The 19219-nt window shown below is 41.8% G+C and overlaps 1 protein-coding gene across 1 annotated transcript in view; it reads right to left on the bottom strand.

Moving 5' to 3' along the window:
* Positions 1–19219, bottom strand: part of LOC126355974 (uncharacterized) — a 626068-nt gene that overhangs the window by 18725 nt on the left and 588124 nt on the right. Inside the window, exon 21 of the mRNA XM_050006583.1 lies at positions 9704–9802. Within this exon, the coding sequence (XP_049862540.1) occupies positions 9704–9802 (99 nt within the window). The remainder of the gene's footprint in view (positions 1–9703; positions 9803–19219) is intronic.

The following is a 19219-nucleotide window of genomic DNA, read 5'->3' as shown; positions in this document are numbered from 1 at the left end:
GGGTGACTGGAATTCGTCAGTAGGAAAAGGGAGAGCAGGAAACGTAGTAGGTGATTAAGGATTGGGGCTAAGAAATGAAAGAGGAAGCCGTCTGGTAGAATTTTGCACAGAGTATAACTTAATCCTAGCTAACACGTGGTTCAATAATCATAAAAGAAGGTTGTATACATGGAAGAATCGTGGAGATAATAAAAGGTATCAGAAAGATTATATAATGGTAAGACAGAGATTTAGGAATCAGGTTTTCAATTGAAGGACTTTTCCAGGGGTAGATCTGGACTCTGACCACAATCTATTGGTTATGACCTGTAGGTTAAAACTGAAGAAACTGCAAAAAGGTGGGAAGGACATGGGATCGGGATAAGCTGAATGAACCAGAGGTTGTACAAAGTTTCAAGGAGAGCATAAAGGAACAATTGACAGCAATGGGGGATAGAAACACAGTAGAAGAAGAATGGGTGGCACTGAGGGATGAAAGTAGTGAAGGCAGCAGAGGATAAAGTAGGTAAAAAGACGAGGGCTGCTAGAAATCCGTGGGTAACAGAAATATTGAATTTAATTGATGAAAGGAGACAATAGAAAAATGCAGTAAATGAAGCAGGCGAAAAGGAATACAAACGTCTAAAAAATGAGATCGACAGGAAGTGCAAAATGGCTGAGCAGGGATGGCTAGAGGACAAATGTAAGGATGTAGAACCTTATCTCACCAAGGTTAAGATAGATACCACCTACAGGAAAATTAAAGAGACCTCTGGAGAGAAGAGAACCACGTGTATGAATATCAAGAGCTCAGATGGCAACCCAGTTCTAAGCAAAGAAGGGAAGGCAGAAAGGTGGAAGGAGTATATAGAAGGTTTATACAAGGGCGATGTGCTTGAGGACAATATTATGGAAATGGAAGAGGATGTAGATGAAGACGAAATGAGAGGTAAGATACTGCGTGAAGAGTTTGACAAAGCTCTGAACTACCTGAGTAGAAACAAGGCCCCCGGAATAGACCACATTCCATTAGAACTACTGACGGCCTTTGGAGAGCCAGTCATGACAAAACTCTACCATCTGATGAGCAAGATGTATGAGACAGGCGAAATACCCTCAGACTTCAAGAAGAATATAATAATCCCAATCCCAAAGAAAGCAGGTGTTGACAGATGTGAAAATTACCGAACAATCAGTTTATAAGCCACAGCTGCAAAATACTAACGCGAATTCTTTGCAGACGAATGGAAAAACTGGTAGATGCGGACCTCGGCTAGGATCAGTTTGGATTCCGTAGAAACGTTGGAACACGTGAGGCAATACTGACCTTACGACTTATCTTAGGAGAAAGATTAAGAAAAGGCAAACCTACGTTTCTAGCATTTGTAGACTTAGAGAAAGCTTTTGATAATGTTGACTGGAATACTCTCTTTCAAATTCTGAAGGTGGCAGGGCTAAAATACAGGGAGTGAAAGGCTATTTACAATTTGTACAGAAACCAGATGGCAGTTATTAGAGTCGAGGGACATGAAAGGGAAGCAGTGGTTGGGAAGGGAGTGAGACAGGGTTGTAGTCTCTCCCCGATGTTATTCAATCTGTATATTGAGCAAGCAGTGAAGGAAACAAAAGAAAAGTTCGGAGTAGGTATTAAAATCCATGGAGAAGAAATAAAAACTTTGAGGTTTGCCAATGACATTGTAATTCTTTCAGAGACGGCAAAGGACTTGGAAGAGCAGCTGAACAGAATGGACAGTGTCTTGAAAAGAGGATATAAGATGAACATCAACAAAAGCAAAACGAGGATAAGGGAATGTAGTCAAATTAAATCGGGTGATGCTGATGGAATTAGATTAGGAAATGAGACACTTAAAGTAGTAAAGGAGTTTTGCTATTTAGGAAGTAAAATAACTGATGATGGTCGAAGTAGAGAGGATATCAAATTTAGACTGGCAATGGCAAGGAAAGCGTTTCTGAAGAAGAGAAATTTGTTAACGTCGAATACAGATTTATGTATCAGGAAGTCGTTTCTGAAAGTATTTGTTTGGAGTGTAGCCATGTATGGAAGTGAAACATGGACGATAACTAGTTTGGACAAGAAGAGAATAGAAGCTTTCGAAATGTGCAGCTACAGAAGAATGCTGAAGATGAGATGGGTAGATCACGTAACTAATGAGGAGGTATTGAATAGGATTGGGGAGAAGAGAAGTTTGTGGCACAACTTGACTAGAAGAAAGGATCGGTTGGAAGGACATGTTTTGAGGCATCAAGGGATCACAAATTTAGCATTGGAGGGCAGCGTGGAGGGTAAAAATCCTAGAGGGAGATCAAGAGATGAATACACTAAGCAGGTTCAGAAGGATGTAGGTTGCAGTAGGTACTGGGAGATGAAGCGGCTTGCATAGGATAGAGTAGCATGGAGAGCTGCATCAAACCAGTCTCACGACTGAAAACAACAACAACAACAACCTTGCTTACTGGGCAGTAAGAATCTCAGAAAGAAAAGACGACGATGGGGAGACCAATGACACAGACAGAACTCTGCTTCAATATTTTGATTTAACAACGTGACGAGAGATAAATTCATGTCACGTTATATCACTCAAAATCGATTGTGTAATAAGGACTCAACCACTGCTGCATAGAGCTATGGATTTGTGGGCTGGACTATGGTTTATCAAAGGTTCTGTTACTGGTTAGAGTGTAACAACTGGAAACGGAACTCAGTATTTGATAACTTTGTTTCGCTGCAGTTCGAGTGAATTATGCCAATGGATAAATCAGGGTTTCTTCCAGCTATTTTTTACACGGCTCCGTAAGCTGACATGGAAATTCAAGGCAATCGAGTGCATTTTTCACTTAGACATTTATTTCGAAGACAGTTCGTAGTTATCCTGGCAGCCTCGGTCCTATACCTCTTGGGGGCACACATAGTGGTTACTTTGCAAATGCCGAGCATACCATACAAAAGAAGTAGTTGGAACAATTCGAGGTAAATATCAGTAACTTGGACTGTATTCTTCTTATCCTTTAGGGCACAAAGAAGAGGGGAGCATCAGGAAAGCAATGGACAGGCTAGTTACTATCCATTGCAGACTGCCAACATCTATAGTTTACTTTGCCTATTAATACATAATTTTCAATTTCTTCTCTTCTGAATCCTCAAGTGAATGATTATTGTGTGGCATGGAAGAATTAGTTCACTGTGTTCCTTTTTGCTTCCATCCCCTCTAACGTATTTCTGCCTTTCGTGGCCAGCATGAAGTTCTGTTTGTAAGTAGTGGATTGCACAGAGACAAAGTCGAGTTCGTAGTACTGAGTGACTGGTATCATACTGTTCCGAGAGATGTGGTGGAACGTCAATTTCCAGTTTTTTTTTATTTCACAGGAATAAACTTTCGTTGCAAACAATCAAAATAACTGATTTATTCGTTTGTATTTTGGGGAATTGCAATCATGATGGAAAATCATATACCTCTGCATTTAACAAGCCGTATGCTATGTAAGCGGAGACTAATATCAATACATTTACTATACTCTCGCTGTAATTACACACCACTGGCGTTGAAGGTCCTCTTCAGGTAGGAAAGATTTAGAAAGAGTGGGTATTCTAGATTAAATGTAACGGTATGCCTTCAGTATAGATTGCCGGAAGGGTGACTTCAAAATGTATCAAGAGGGAACGCTGCAAATAAATCAAACGCGCTCGCCCCTCACTATTGGGATCCCGCATATGTAACGTAACGTAGTGTACATACACTAAAGAGCAAAAGAAATTGGTACATCTGTCTAATATGTACGGCTCTCGCGAGTATGCAGAAGTGCCGCAACACGGTATGGCATGGACTCGATTAATGTCTGAAGTAGCACTGGAGAGAACTGACACCGTGAATCGTGCAGGGCTGCCCATAAATCCGTAATAGTACGAGGGGGTGCAGATGTCTTCTGCACAGCACGTTACAAAGCATCCCACATATATGCAATAGTGTTCACGTCTGGGGAGTTTGGTGGCCGGATGAAGTGTTTAAACTCAGAAGAGTTTTCCTGGAGCCACTCTGTAGCACTTCTGGGCGCGTGTGGTGTCGCATTGTCCTGCTGGAATTGCCCAGGTCCGTCCGAACGCACAATGGACATGAATGGATGAATGTGATCATACAGGATGCTTACCTATGTGTCACCTGTCGGCGTCGTACCTAGACGCATTAGGGATCCCATATTACTCCAATTGCTCACACCCCACACCATTACAGAGCCTTCACTAGCCTGAACAGGCCCCTGCTGACATACAAGTTCCATGGATTCATGAAATTGTCTTCATTCGCGTAGAGGAGGATCCGCTCGATAGAATCTGAAACGAGACTCGTCAACCAGGTAACATTTTTCCAGTCATCAACAGTCCAATGTCGGTGTTGGCTGGCCAAGGTGAGGCATAAAGCCTTGACTAGTGCAGTTGTCAAGCGAACACGAGTGGGTGTTGTGCTCCGAAAGCCCATATGGATGATGTCTCCTTGAATGGTTCGCACGCTGACTCTTGTCGATGGCCCAATATTGAAATCTGCAGTAGTTGTCGGAATGGTTGCACTTCTGTCACGTTCAGTAGTTCTCTTCAGTCGTCGTGTGTCCCGTTCTTGCAAGATCTTCTTCCGGCCGCAGTGATGTCGTATATTTGATGTTTTACCGGATTCCTGATATTCAGGGTACACTCGTGAAATGGTCGTACGGGAAAATCCCAACTTCATCGCTACCTCGGACATGCTGTGTCCCGTAGCTCATGCACTGACTATAACACCACGTTCAAACTCACATCTTTATAACCTTCCATTGTAGCAGCAGTAACCGATCTAACAATGCACCAGACAGTTGTCTTATACAGGCGTTGCAGACCGAAGCACCATATTCTGCCTGTTTACTAATCTCTGTATTTGAATATGCATGCCTATACCAGTTTATTTGGTGCTTCAGTGCTTAGAACATAGGATACATATCTAACACAGCAGCTCAAACAAACATCAAGACTTGCTCAACAAACTGCCTCAGCCTACACTGTTGCCAGTTTGTGCAGGCATCTGGACTTATCGATGTGCCTATGTTATTTGTCCTATGTTCCCATTGGAGCGAAATTTGTGGCGGCCGGCAGCCTGTCAGATTTTATGTCAATGTGTGTACATGATGTAAAGACAGAACTAGTGATAAAAATTATGCTGTAAATAGGAACACAATTTATGTTTTAGTTGACAGCAATTTTTGAATTTGACCAAATCGAACTGTCGCTTCCCTGAAGCTACTATCGGCCAGACAAAGGAAACGCCTTATAATCCACCACACTCTGTCCCTCCATCTTTCCTTTCCCACCATACGTTGTCTCGAAGGCAAGGAAGGTCTTGTAAAATGTGGTGCTTTTTATGTTACCTGTGACTGTTTTATGAAGAAAAGGGCGAATGGGTTATCTGCTATGACAACGTTAGAACTAACCTATAGTGAGCAACAGAGGACCACAGTGAAAAGCTGCTTTTGTTTAAGAACGTTTCTATAACATGAATGAAAACTGCATAGAAGTTAAAAATATTCGAGAAAAGTCCCTCTAATCCAGAGCTCAGAGAGAGCAAAGACGATTAACCTCGCAGAACTAACCAAAGTAGTTCGAAACATGACACAGCTAATGAAATGTTAGGACTACGTGAAGAACTGGTCATATCCCTACAGGCTACAATTTTTAAGGCAGCGTTAATGATACGTTCTGCGGAAGTTCCATAGGGAGCACTTGCGAATATTAGGACTGTGGAAGCACTTGATAACCTATCGGAGAACTTAAGTATGAATGACCACAATATCCCACGTCCTAGAAAAATACCAGTCAGATTGAATATACGGGACATAGGATTTTCCTGGAAAAATCAAGAAAATCTAATGAACCTACGCCATCTGCAAGAGACGTTTAATACGTTCTCGAAAACAAGTCGTCCATCTACGCGTTTGCAAGACTTCCTTGAAGCACAAAGAGCAGATTTTTAACCAGGAAAGGCCCGATGCACGGATAGAAATACTGGAAACCATTAAGACTGGTATATCTTCACGCAATGTTCCCTCTACTGAATGACAGATAATTAAGGAACATAGCAGCGTTGAGTAACTGCTCCAGGACTTTATTCGACACATCCAGTTTACACAACTGTTGAGACTTCCGTGGCTGTTTGTTGACCTATTGCCTGCTGGGTGTCGCCTCGTGATCTTCAGCCGCCCTTGCCTCAACGATTTTTCTGGCGCTTCGCCAGCACAAATGGCTGGCATTGACAGTGATTTACCGTCCCCCTACAATGGAGAAAAATCAATTAGGAAAAGTCGACCGAAGATCCCGACACGGAAGCCGATATGCATTAGGTGAGATCCTGTATCGTCACATCCTCTGACAAGTCTTTCAGCAATAAAACATGCCTGACATCAACTGTGACATAGTCGAGACTCTATCGTCTACTTCGCCTTCGTGGCCAAAGATACACGACTGGGTAAATTAAAGTTATAGGTATCGCGATAAAATTTGTATCCCGAATTGCGGAGTGGAAAATTCTATCGGAAACTGAATGTAATATTTTTGAAGTCAAGTAAATACATTTTGTTAAGTGAGTCATATTTTCTTATCACATTAAGATGCGATGCACAGTTTTTGTAAATCATTAATAATAATAATAATAATATAATAAGAGTTTAATTTACGGTTGACTGACATTGAACTAAATTTAATCTTAAGTACTATTATAAGTGATCTGATAGCAACCAGACCTAATGTCTTTCGAGCTATATGATTTATTTTTCAAAACTAAAATAAATGAATTTTGTCCATGTGATTGGACATATATTAGGCCATACTCTATTACTTTTAATATTTATGGCTTATTTATATATAGCACTGCCTGCCTTACACACATATTCTCACTATAGACATACGTGTGCAGAATAACTATTTTTCTAAGAAATTTAAGTGTAATTCACAATACACGAAATCAGTGAATAGGTTTGCTTTCTCCCCAAAAGTCATTATATAGGTTTGGCTGCCGACCGTTAATAAATAGCAAAGCACCTCTGAAACCACTCTGCTGTTCCTTGCTGCCTGGCAGTGGTACGTCTTCCTCTCCTAGCTTAAACTATTGTACATACAGGGTATAAAAACCTGCGTGTACAAAAGATAAAAACTAACACTGTTTTACTTGTCAAACGAGTTACATGTGTACCTCTTTCCTGTAGGATTCATGAAGGTTTCGACGCTGGTGATATTCAGAGGCAACGTTTAAACTGCCGCTTGACGAATATTGTTTTGAAAATGGTAATGAAAATATCGTCATTTCACAATTGGTATCTGCGTGCTAATGATTGTCTAATACGCTCAAAACAATGAGGTTTTTCACGAACAGTAACTGTAGCTTCAGCCAAACCGCAGCCAGCTCTTATGAAGTCTCCAGTGTCTCGTACTCAAAACGCTCTATCTCCCCCCCCCCCACCCAAAAAAATTAAATTCATAAGACACAGGTGGCTATGGTACTAGTCCACTTTCCCAGTCCCACAATTCGGGAAAAAACATTGTCCTAATATTCTCCAACATGAAGGGCAAAGTGCGGTGAGGCCCCCTCATGCAGGACCATAATGGTTGCATGACTGCTAGTGGGACAAAGTTTTCGTTAGTATGTCAAGGACAAAGAGACGGTAATATCTTCCGTCGATGGTGTTAGGCTAAAGATGCGTCCCTGTCAGATGCTCTTTCTCAATACTAGCCCATGTATTTATGATAAATCTGTGTTGATAGTGGAACACATTAGTTTCTTTAAGATTTTCCAACCCCCAGACATATTGTGGCTGTTGAATATCCTTCTATTGTGAAGTCAGCGTCGTCAGTAAATGAAACACACGTTTGTTAGTCATAGAAGTTTACAATTTGGTGTATAGTACATTGTCAGAGGCCCTCGATGTGTTAAAATTCATCAGCTGATAGGTGTTGTATGTTCTGAAACTTCATTGGGTGCGTGCCGGTCTCGAGCAACCTTCTACATGTTGGCTTTTGAGATTTAGTTTCTTGGCTATGGCTACTGTGCTGGTGCTGGAGCTGTTCATTTTGAGACAACTTCCTCAGACTGATAGTCTACTCGGTGCGAGGTCCACTAGTTTCCCATAGTGCTGGTATAAGGGATCATGTTTCATGAACAAACCCGTCAAGTCTTCGCAGTGTGACATTATTCAGTAACTTCCTCCTTCTAAATTGTCCTTGGTGCTCTATTGTTGCATCGTACCTTCCCAGAAATCAGATGCATGTCAGAATAACTAGGTTAGAGTGTCATTGCCCTCGACTAACCTGTAAAAGCAGTAGGAACTATAATATAATTACTTATCCAGGGATCTGGATAGTGTTAGCAGTAATGGAAACTTCAAGTTGTTAACAGTAAAGTATAGCTGTGTTAAAGAAAATCCGGACTCAGCATGTAGCATAGGAAGCAGCCAAAATAACTGTGAACGTTGGCCAAAGGAAAGTCCAGTGTCAAATCTATGAAAGACACCTGGCGGGCGAAAGGTGCTGCCCTGACAGGTGCATCAGAGAGGGAAAGTTCTTCCTTTGATCGCCTCTAATAGCTCTATAACATTGTATACATAGCTTTTTTACACCAAATATGGAAACGCGTTCTCTTAAGCTGCGAGTGTGAATACTGCCAGAGGAAAAAAGCTATTCTAAAGAGTCAGTGTCTTGGACGAACCTTCTCACTGGTTAGCTGCAGTGGTAACTATGTCGCAGCATCGATTCAACAACATCACGATATTACGGTTTCAAAACCGTCGCAATTAACTGAGGCCATTTTCGGAACATGTGACGCCTTAAACTGCGTTCATCCAACCGACTCTATTAAGTTTAGCTATGGATATGGAGTTTTTCAGGAGTTCAACTACCCGCCGTAGGGCAACGTACATGTAATACAGATCAGAGGAGGAAGACAGTGAATTAAACTGATAATGTGAGCCTTAAAATATCCTGGTATCAGCCACTTGGAATGAATGTGAGCCCTCATTAGCTGAACAAAGAGAAAGCTTAGCGTGAGCAAACATGGCCTCGTTACGTGGAAGAATAACTAACATTCACTTCCAGTCACTTACAGGGCTTGAGAGTCCACGTCATAACGAAATTCTGGAGTTCGACTTGTTAGTGGACTACTATGTGTGTGGACATGACGTTCTGGTCAATCTATGGAATTAATTGCCATCATTTTCTCGTATAGATAATGGTAATTTACAGTTACTAAGTGATTCAGTTGCTACAAACAATCATGATCACTAAAGCTAGTTGTCTGAAGTCAACATATTCCAAGAACACTGCTGACTACGTTTAGCCAGTACTATCCCGATTCTGATTCGTGCTCAAACAGTCCCTCGAATTATTGGCTTATTTCTGACAGCCCGGTTACTCAGTTCTGTTTGTAAGGAAGCAGAACTAGATTCACATTTGAAATAAACTCTACCTCTTTTCTTTACGAATTATTTTTACTCGAAAGAAAATTTAAATTTACAGCTGTGTATTTTTATCTGATTTACTTTGCTCTAATTACTCCCTCTCCCAGGAAAGACCATCCCTGAAATTTAACAGTATTCGAATGTATGGAAAAGTGTGAGAGTAGTCCGTCCTGTGAGGGCGAGCACATAGGAGAAGCCCTGTGAATCACCTATAGTAACTATTAACAATCTGTATAACCGATACCTCATCATCTGAATAACGAGCTGCCACGTGTATTGGTTTCCAGCCGTTCAAGTCACGAACATTAACGTCTGCTCCTTGGTCTATCAGGTAATTCACCACCTGAAACATAAATACATAACATCATCATAATATAATGGTGTGTCGGTATGAGTCTAAGAGGACTGTTGTTAAAGTCTTCAAGGGTTCACTCGTGGATGGTTGCACTTATCTGTTAGTGAAATGACTAAAACAGGAAGAAATATTTTACAGAAACTCATGGAATAGCCGGCCGGAGTGATCGAGCGGTTCTAGGCGCTACAGTCTGGAACCGCGTGACCGCTACAGTCACACGTTCGAATCCTGCCTCGGGCATGGATGAGTGTGATGTCTTTAGGTTAGTTAGGTTTAAGTACTTCTAAGTTCTAGGGGACAGATGACGTGAGATGTTAAGTTCCATAGTGCATACAGCCATTTTTAAACCACATGGGAGAAAGATACAGATACTACAGCAGCAAGGAACCACATTGTGTAGAAAACCGATATCAAATTCTTTGTGAAACATACATAAACAATATCGATCGTCACCATACGTGAGGATATTCATATTATGTTTTGTCGTATATTATTAATATGTTCTTACAGTATATAAAGTACGTATCAGTTCTCGGTCACGTATATTTTACGTTTTCGTGTACTTCCTGTTCTATAAAGTCTTAAACGTCTTTGTCTGTCCCCAAGTAAAGTAGTTTTCACCCATTTACGTGAAAGAACATGCTTAAAACGTCGAATTGTGTGTGCATGATTTTTAAAGTAAGCTTGTGGTTTCTTAAATATCCAGACAATGACCATAGAAGTTTAGCAATCAGTGATCCATTACGTGATGTATAATAAAATAAATATTTCGAAACTAGGTGTGAGGCCTTATTGCGAATTTGTAGCAACTCGTGTAGTGTTTCTTTCAATGTAATAATTGGGATACCAGGTCATCAAAAATCTTTTGCTTTGAATGGTTTGCACCAATGGATATTCATGTGTAACTGCTGAAGGCTTATAAACAGTATTGATGTTAAACATTCAGGAAGTGGTGGTGTTGTTGTGGTCTACAGTCCTGAGACTGGTTTGATGTTGCTCTCCATTCTACACTATCCTGTGCAACCTTCTTCATCTTCCAGTACCTACTACACACCTACATCCTTCTGAATCTGTTTACTGTATTTATCTCTTGGTCTCGCTCTACGATTTTTACCGTCCACGCTGCTCTCCAATACTGAATTGGTGATCCCTTGCCTCAGAACGTCCTACCAACCGATCCCTTCTTCTAGTCAAGTTGTTCCACAAACGTCTCTACTCCACAATCTTATTCAATACCTCCTCATTAGTTGTATGATCTACCCATCTATTCTACAGCATTCTTCTGTAGCACCACATGTCAAAAGCTTCTTTTCTCTTCTTGTCCAAACTAGTTATCGCCCATGCTTCACTTCCATACATGGTTACGCTCCGTACAAATAGTTTCAGAAACGACTTTCTGACACTTAAATCTATACTCGATCTTAACAAATTTCTCTTCTTCAGAAACGATTTCCTTGCCATTGCCAGTCTACATTTTATATCCGCTCTACTTCGACCATCATCAGTTATCTTGCTCCCCAAAGAGCAAAACTCCTTTACTACTTTAAGTGTCTCATTTCCTAATCTAATTCACTCAGCATCACCCGATTTAATACGACTACATAGTTCTAATGGAATGTTGTCAACTCCTGGGTCCTTGTTTCGACTGAAGTCTTTCTGTGCTCTGTCAAACTCTTCACGCAGTGTCGTATCTCCCATTTCATCTACATCCTCTGCCATTTCCATAATTTTGTCCTCAAGTACGTCGCCCTTGTATACACCCTCTATACACTCCTTCCACCTTTCTGCTTTCCCTTCTTTGCTTATAACTGGGTTTCCATCTGCGCTCTTGATATTCTTACAAGTGGTTCTCTTTTCTCCAAAGGTCTCTTTAATTTTCCTGCAGGCAGTATCTATTTTATCCCTAGTGATATGCGCCTCTCAATCCTTACATGTGTCCTCTAACCTTCCCTGTTTAGCCGTTTTGCACTTACTGTCGATATCATTTTTGAGACGTTTGTACTCCTCTTTGCCTGCTTCATTTACTGCACTTTTATACTTTCTCCTTTCATCAATTAAATTCAATATTTCTTCTGTTACCCAAGGATTTCCCCTAGACCTCGCCTTTTTACCTACTTGATCCTCTGCTGCCTTCACTAATGCATGTCTCAAAGCTACCCATTCTTCTTCTACTGTATTTCTTTCCCCCATTCCTGTCAATTGTTCCCTTATGCTCTCCCTCAAACTCTGTACAACCTCTGGTTTAGTCAGTTTTTCCAGGTCCCATCTCCTTAAATTCCCACCTTTTTGCAGTTTCTTCAGATTTGATCTACAGTTCATAACCAATAGATTGTGGTCAGAGTCCACATCTGCTCCTGGAAATGTCTTACAATTTAAAACCTGGTTCCTAAATCTCTGTCTTACCATCGTATAATCCATCTAAAACCTTTTAGTATCTCCAGGCTTCTTCCACGTATACAGCAAGTGGTACCCAACCTCAAATTATGAACAGCTGGTTTCCAATTGTAAGCATCGATTATTAACATGTTTTTTGGTTAAGGACGTTTTCATCAGAAACTACAGAAATAGCTCTTCATTCTCGTAATGAACGAGCCACTAGAAAACTTTTGCGAGTAACGTAGTCGGGGTCAAGAGCTGTGACGCTAGTTCAAGATGTGACTTACCTGTAGCGCTAAGCTAGCGGTACAATTACCCCAAAAGCACTACTAAAATTAATCACTTTATATCAAATGTTAAACTTCACATTCCTGTAGGAAGCTTAAAACACGGACTGCTTTCTTTGCATTGTCAACTAAGATCTGTTGGAATGACTAGTTAAGTTGCAATCTACAATTGTAGCTCAAGTGAATCTGCATTCACCCCATGGGCGTGGTGGAAAATCGGTCTGTGGTCGTGCTGAGGAGGGTTGTCTCAGTGTAGTAGGTAGCTGTGGGTAAGGCCGGTATTACACTATCAAATTTCTTTGTCAAATATCTTTGTCAAAAATCTTTGTCAAAGATACTTGATATGTAATAGGAACTTTGTCAACTGCCGACCAATATTGGATCAAATCTAGGGCCTCGCCGCAGATTTGAACAAAGAAATCGCTTGTCTTCTGTTCACTGCAATGTCACATGTTACCACATGGAGCGGTATCATCGCTGTCGTCTGTAGTATTTTTGTAAATATTGCTAGTAAATGCAATTGGTCTGTGCCAACAAACACAAAATTAATAGAGTTGTATGAATCTGATGAGGCGTTTTACAACGTGAGGGACCCTGAATACAAAAATAGAATAAGAAGATTGGAGACGTGACGTGACCTGACCTGACCTAACCTAACCTAACGTAACCTAACCTAACATAACCCTCTCCTGTAGCAAGGAATCGGAGTGTTACAGTGAGCCTGTCTTCTGAAGATGTAGCAGTTCTTAAGTGAATATTGTGCTTTGTGGTATGAGGATACGCTTCACTGAGCACATACATAAATGTATGCTCATCCATTCTTAAGTAATTATTGTACGACTTGACCTCTTCCACTGTAAGCTCACGTAACAAGTTTTGTTGAATGCTTTTATCGTGTCGTCGTAAAACCCACGGCTTCACCCAGATTAGTTTTTTGTTCCATAGATCCGTGCTGAGGAGATCCTCGTGGATGTGGAACATGTCAATTTTTTTAAGCTGAAATAACAATACTAATAGTATGAATAAATACAAAACATCATTAGTATCTATTAAAAATTTCGTCAATGGAGTAGAAGGAGTTTGACACTAGTAATTCTTTCAGGCTCCTTTTAAACTGATCTTCATTTGTAACTAAATTTTTTGTTTTCTGGCAAATTATTGAAGAGAAGTGTTCCTGAGTAGTGGACCCCTTTTTGAACTAAAGTAAGAGCTTTTAAGTCCTTGTGCAGATCATTTTTGTTCCTGGTATTGTACGTATGGACTGAGTTGTTTGTTGGAAAAAGAGATATGTTATTTAGGACAAATTTCATTAAGGGGTAAATATACTGAGAGGCAGTAGTTAGTATACCCAGTTCTTAGAAGAGGTTTCTACACGACGTTCGTGAATTTACTCCACAAATAATACGTATTACACGCTTTTGGACTCTGAAAACATTTGTTTGACTTGAAGAGTTACCCCAAAATATTGTACCATACGACATTATGGAATAAAAGTAGGCAAAGTATGCAAGCTTTTTAATTTTTATTTTGCCTATGTCTGCTGACACTCGAATTGCAAATACAGATTTGTTAAGGCGTTTTTGCAGTTCTGTGGTGTGCTCCCCCCAACTGAATTTATTATCCAGTTGTAATACCAAAAATTTAAGATTGTCAACCTCGTATGCATGGTTCCCTTTTTTCCCCACTTCTTTTCCGCATGTGCACACAATGCAGTTGCGGTACGTGCAACTGCTGCGGTTAATAACAAGTTGTTGTCAGCCATCTTGAACTTTGATGAAAAATTTGATGACAGTGTAATACTCCTTCTAGCACTATGTAAAAGATCTTTGTCAAATATATTTGACAGAATATTTGATCACACCTTTCACCAAATGTTTGACAAAGAAATTTGATAGTGTAATACCGGCCTAAGGCGAGTACGACCGATGTGGCTGCGACCTAAGACTACAGATTCTCTATCGAGAGGGATAATGTGACGTTCTGTACTTATAACCATTTACAATACTTGTTTATAAACATTTTTTTAAATTTTGTTAGGTCCATTCAAGTTATAAGGCCTCCGATTTTTTTTCTCCTGACTGGAAAGAGATAGAAACATGCGCATTGTTTTAAAATGAGACCGCGTTCATTGTCAATACGTCCCAGTGATGGCAGCACCGTACGGCAGATGCAATTTTACCGCCAGCGGCGAGAATGAGAACTGTTTTAAATGGCGACGTTTTCCTTACTTGAACAGGGTGCACTCATTCGTTTTCTGAATTTGCGTGTTGTGAAACCAATTGAAATTCATCGACAGTTGAAGGAGACATGTGGTGATGGAGTTATGGATGTGTCGAAAGTGCGTTCGTGGGTGCGACAGTTTAATGAAGGCAGAACATCGTGTGACAACAAATCGAAACAACCTCGGGCTCTCACAAGCCGGTCTGACGACATGATCGAAAAAGTGGAGAGAATTGTTTTGGGGGATCGCCGAATGACTATGGAACAGATCGCCTCCTGAGTTGGCATTTCTGTGGGTTCTGTGCACACAATCCTGCATGACGACCTGAAAATGCGAAAAGTGTCATCCAGGTGGGTGCCACGAATGCTGATGGACGACCACATGGCTGCCCGTGTGGCATGTTGCCAAGCAATGTTGACGCACAACGACAGCATGAATGGGACTTTCTTTTCGTCGGTTGTGACAATGGACGAGACGTCGATGCCATTTTTCAATCCAGAAACAAAACGCCAGTCAGCTCAATGGAAGCACACAGATTCAGCGCCACCAAAAAAATTTCGGGTAACCGCCAATGCTGAAAAATGATGGTGTCCATGTTCTGGGACAGCGAGGGCGTAATCCTTACCCATTGCGTTCCAAAGGGCACTACGGTAATAGGTGAAGCCTACGAAAATGTTATGAAGAACAAATTCCTTCCGCACTGCAGGAAAAACGTACGGGAAGGGCTGCGCATGTGTTGTTTCACCAAGACAACGCACTCGCACATCGAGCTAAGGTTACGCAACAGTTTCTTCGTTATAACCATTTTGAAGTGATTCCTCATGCTTCCTACTCACCTGACCTGGCTCCTAGTGACTTTTGGCTTTTTCCAACAATGTAAGACACTCTCCATGACCGCACATTCACCAGTCGTGCTGCTATTGCCTCAGCGATTTTCTAGTGGTCAAAATAGACTCCTAAAGAAGCCTTCGCTGCTGCTATGGAATCATGGAGTCAGCGTTGTGAAAAATGTGTACGTCTGCAGGGCGATTACGTCAAGAAGTAACGCCAGTTTCATCGATTTCGGGTGAGTAGTTAATTAGAAAAAAAATCTGAGGACTTACAACTTGAATGCCCCTCGTATATGTCGTAATGGTTATGTGTAAACTAAGGTGTGATGCTTGTGTCTAACTAAGAACAGTTGTCAAATCGTGTGCTGACTGCATTTCTGACTATGTGTATGTATATGTTTACCTCACCTTGTTTTAAACAATTTGCCTACTAGCATGAAATCAAAAGTACATTCAGACCTACTCTATCTTACTGCGGCCCTGTAAATTTGAATAACTACAAAAGTGATCCCTGTGCGAAAATCCATTAACTGTGTGATATAAATTTCTTAGCCCTTATTGATGTAGCCTTGGATAACGCGTTGTTCTGCTCTCAACACTACTAAAATAATCACACTTGCAAAAGCCGAAATGCAGGTTGTTTCACGGAGACACATTTACTATTTATTTAAATAACAACGACTTGGAACTGTGAGGCGGAACATGACTGAGGAGAATGACTGTCATATTTTTCTTGAAAATACAAATGTTGGCACTTAAATAGTGGCAACTATTTATTCACAATCGAAACATAAGAGTTACATGTTTGCACCTGTTATTGTCCTTGAAAATAGTCACCAGCGTTGTGTAGAACCCGTTGCCAGCGATGTGTAAGGCCTAGTATACGGTTAGCAGAGCCTGTTCTGCTGATGGTGCGAATGGAGCGGTTTATTGAGTGTCGAATCTCTGGAACTGTTCTGAAGCGAATGCCACGAAGTGGTTCCTTCATCTTGGGAATGAAATGAAAGTCACAAGGACTTAAGTCGGGGTAGTATGGTGAATGGTACAGTACTTCCCAGTCACATCGACTGAACAGAGCAGCCACAGCTTGCGCTGTATGCGGCTGCAAAATGAGGGGTGGGTTGCACAGAAAGTGTCGCAAAGCTGGTCGCAGGTGATGCTCCAAAAACGAATGTTAATACGACTTAAGTCTTTGTGACTTTGATTTGATTTCGAAGATAAAGGATCCACTTCGTGGCATTCGCTTCAGAACTGTTCCAGAGATTCGACAGGCAGTAGACCGCTCCCTTCGCACCATCAACAGAACTGGGTCTGCTAACGGTGTACTACGCCTTCCACATTGCTGGCAGCGGGTTCTTCACAACGCTGGTGACTAGTTTGAAGGACAGAAACCGGTGCAAACATGTAACTCTTTTGTATCGGTTGTGAATAAATAGTTGCCACCATTTAAGTTCCAACCCTCCTATTAATATATTGCGAAAATGTCTTGCAATAGTTAAGACATATCATGAAAATTACATTTAGGCAAACAATTCATCTTTACAAAAAAAACAATAGAAAATTTGTGGTTATATAAGAGGCTGGTCTCACTACAATTCGTTCTACAGCAAAAGCGCATAAATACATGAATACTGACTACATTACAGTAGATCTATGTAACAATATTTAGACAGATTACACATCAAAATTTTATAATTTTTATACCATTTTCTTAATGAATTTTACCTCAAATCCTATTTCTTCATAAATCATTAATACCCAACACTGTCATTATTACACTGAATATTTAATACTAATAACTGTTCGTTGCGTTTGGTCTGGGCGGACGTCATAAGATATCAGTCCAAGTTGATCATTGGTTCCCATACTCAGTTGTTTTTTTATCACAGAGGGCGAGCAGCCCTCTGACCGCACACACTGAGCTACCGTAGCCAGCTATTCCGGAGCATCACGACTGATTCTGACACGCTGCTCCTGAGCAGCTACTGCCTACTACCACGCTACCTAACAAAAGGTCTTTGTTACATGTGGTAGCTGCCTCGAAGCAGTCCTTCACACGTACATCTTTCCATCGATATATTTGTTATGCTCTTCGATAACAGATTAAAACTTACTATTTTCATTATGTGTACCTATTTCACAACCCTACAGCCATTCTGACAAGAAATTGGGCAGGGCGTTGTGCTTTGTAGCCATGACAAACCTACAAATGCTTAATAAGCAACAGAAAAATTGTTGTTGCAGTAAAATACGCTCCTGGAAACGGAAAAAAAGAACACATTGACACCGGTGTGGCAAACCCACCATACTTGCTCCCGACACTGCGAGAGGGCTGTACAAGCAATGATCACACGCACGGCACAGCGGACACCCCAGGAACCGCGGTGTTGGCCGTCGAATGGCGCAGCTGCGCAGCATTTGTGCACCGCAACCGTCAGTGTCAGCCAGTTTGCCGTGGCATACGGAACTCCATCGCAGTACCGCCGAATTGCTCAACACGTGGGACGTGAGGTCTCCACAGTACATCGATGTTGTCGCCAGTGGTCGGCGGAAGGTGCACGTGCCCGTCGACCTGGAACCGGACCGCAGCGACGCACGGATGCACACCAGGACCGAAGGATCCTACGCAGTGCCGTAGGGGACCGCACCGCCACTTCCCAGCAAATTAGGGAGACTGTTGCTCCTGGGGTATCGGCGAGGACCATTCGCAACCGTCTCCATGATGCTGGGCTACGGTCCCGCACACCGTTAGGCCGTCTTCCGCTCACGCACCAACATCGTGCAGCCCGCCTCCAGTGGTGTCGCGACAGGCGTGAATGGAGGGACAAATGGAGACGTGTCGTCTTCAGCGATTAGAGTCGCTTCTGCCTTGGTGCCAATGATGGTCGTATGCGTGTTTGGCGCCGTGCAGGTGAGCGCCACAATCAGGACTGCATACGACCGAAGCACACAGGGCCACCACCCGGCACCATGGTGTGTGGAGCGATCTCTTACACTGGCCGTACACCTCTGCTGATCGTCGAGGGGACACTGAATAGTGCACGATACATCCAAACCGTCATCGAACCCATCGTTCTACCATTCCTAGACCGGCAAGGGAACTTGCTGTTCCAACACGACAATGCACGTCCGCATGTATCCCGTGCAACCCAACGTGCTCTAGAAGGTGTAAGTCAACTACCCTGGCCAGCAAGATCTCCGGATCTGTCCCCCATTGAGCATGTTTGGGACTGGATGAAGCGTCGTCTCACGCGGTCTGCACGTCCAGCACGAACACTGGTCCAGCTGAGGCGCCAGGTGGAAATGGCATGGCGAGCCGTTCCACAGGACTACATCCAGCATCTCTACGATCGTCTCCATGGGAGAATAGCAGCCTGCATTGCTGCGAAAGGTGGATATATACTGCACTAGTGCCGACATTGTGCATGCTCTGTTGCCTGTGTCTATGTGCCTGTGGTTCTGACCCCAGGAATGTGTCAATAAAGTTTCCCCTTCCTGGGACAATGAATTCACGGTGTTCTTATTTCAATTTCCAGGAGTGTAGTATGCTCAGTGGCACTACAACTGCCAAAATATAGTTTAAAATTACGAAACATTTTGTACAGAAAAATTATAGATGTAAGATATAAGGTAGTGACATTATATTACTCTTTAGTACTGGAAAAATTATGAAAATATTTACGCTCTTTAT

The sequence above is a fragment of the Schistocerca gregaria genome, chromosome 3 (assembly GCF_023897955.1).
Source record: "Schistocerca gregaria isolate iqSchGreg1 chromosome 3, iqSchGreg1.2, whole genome shotgun sequence".
NCBI classification, from domain to species: Eukaryota; Metazoa; Arthropoda; class Insecta; order Orthoptera; family Acrididae; genus Schistocerca; species Schistocerca gregaria.
Note: the sequence above shows the minus strand (reverse complement) of the source record. Positions and strands in the feature narration are given on the sequence as shown.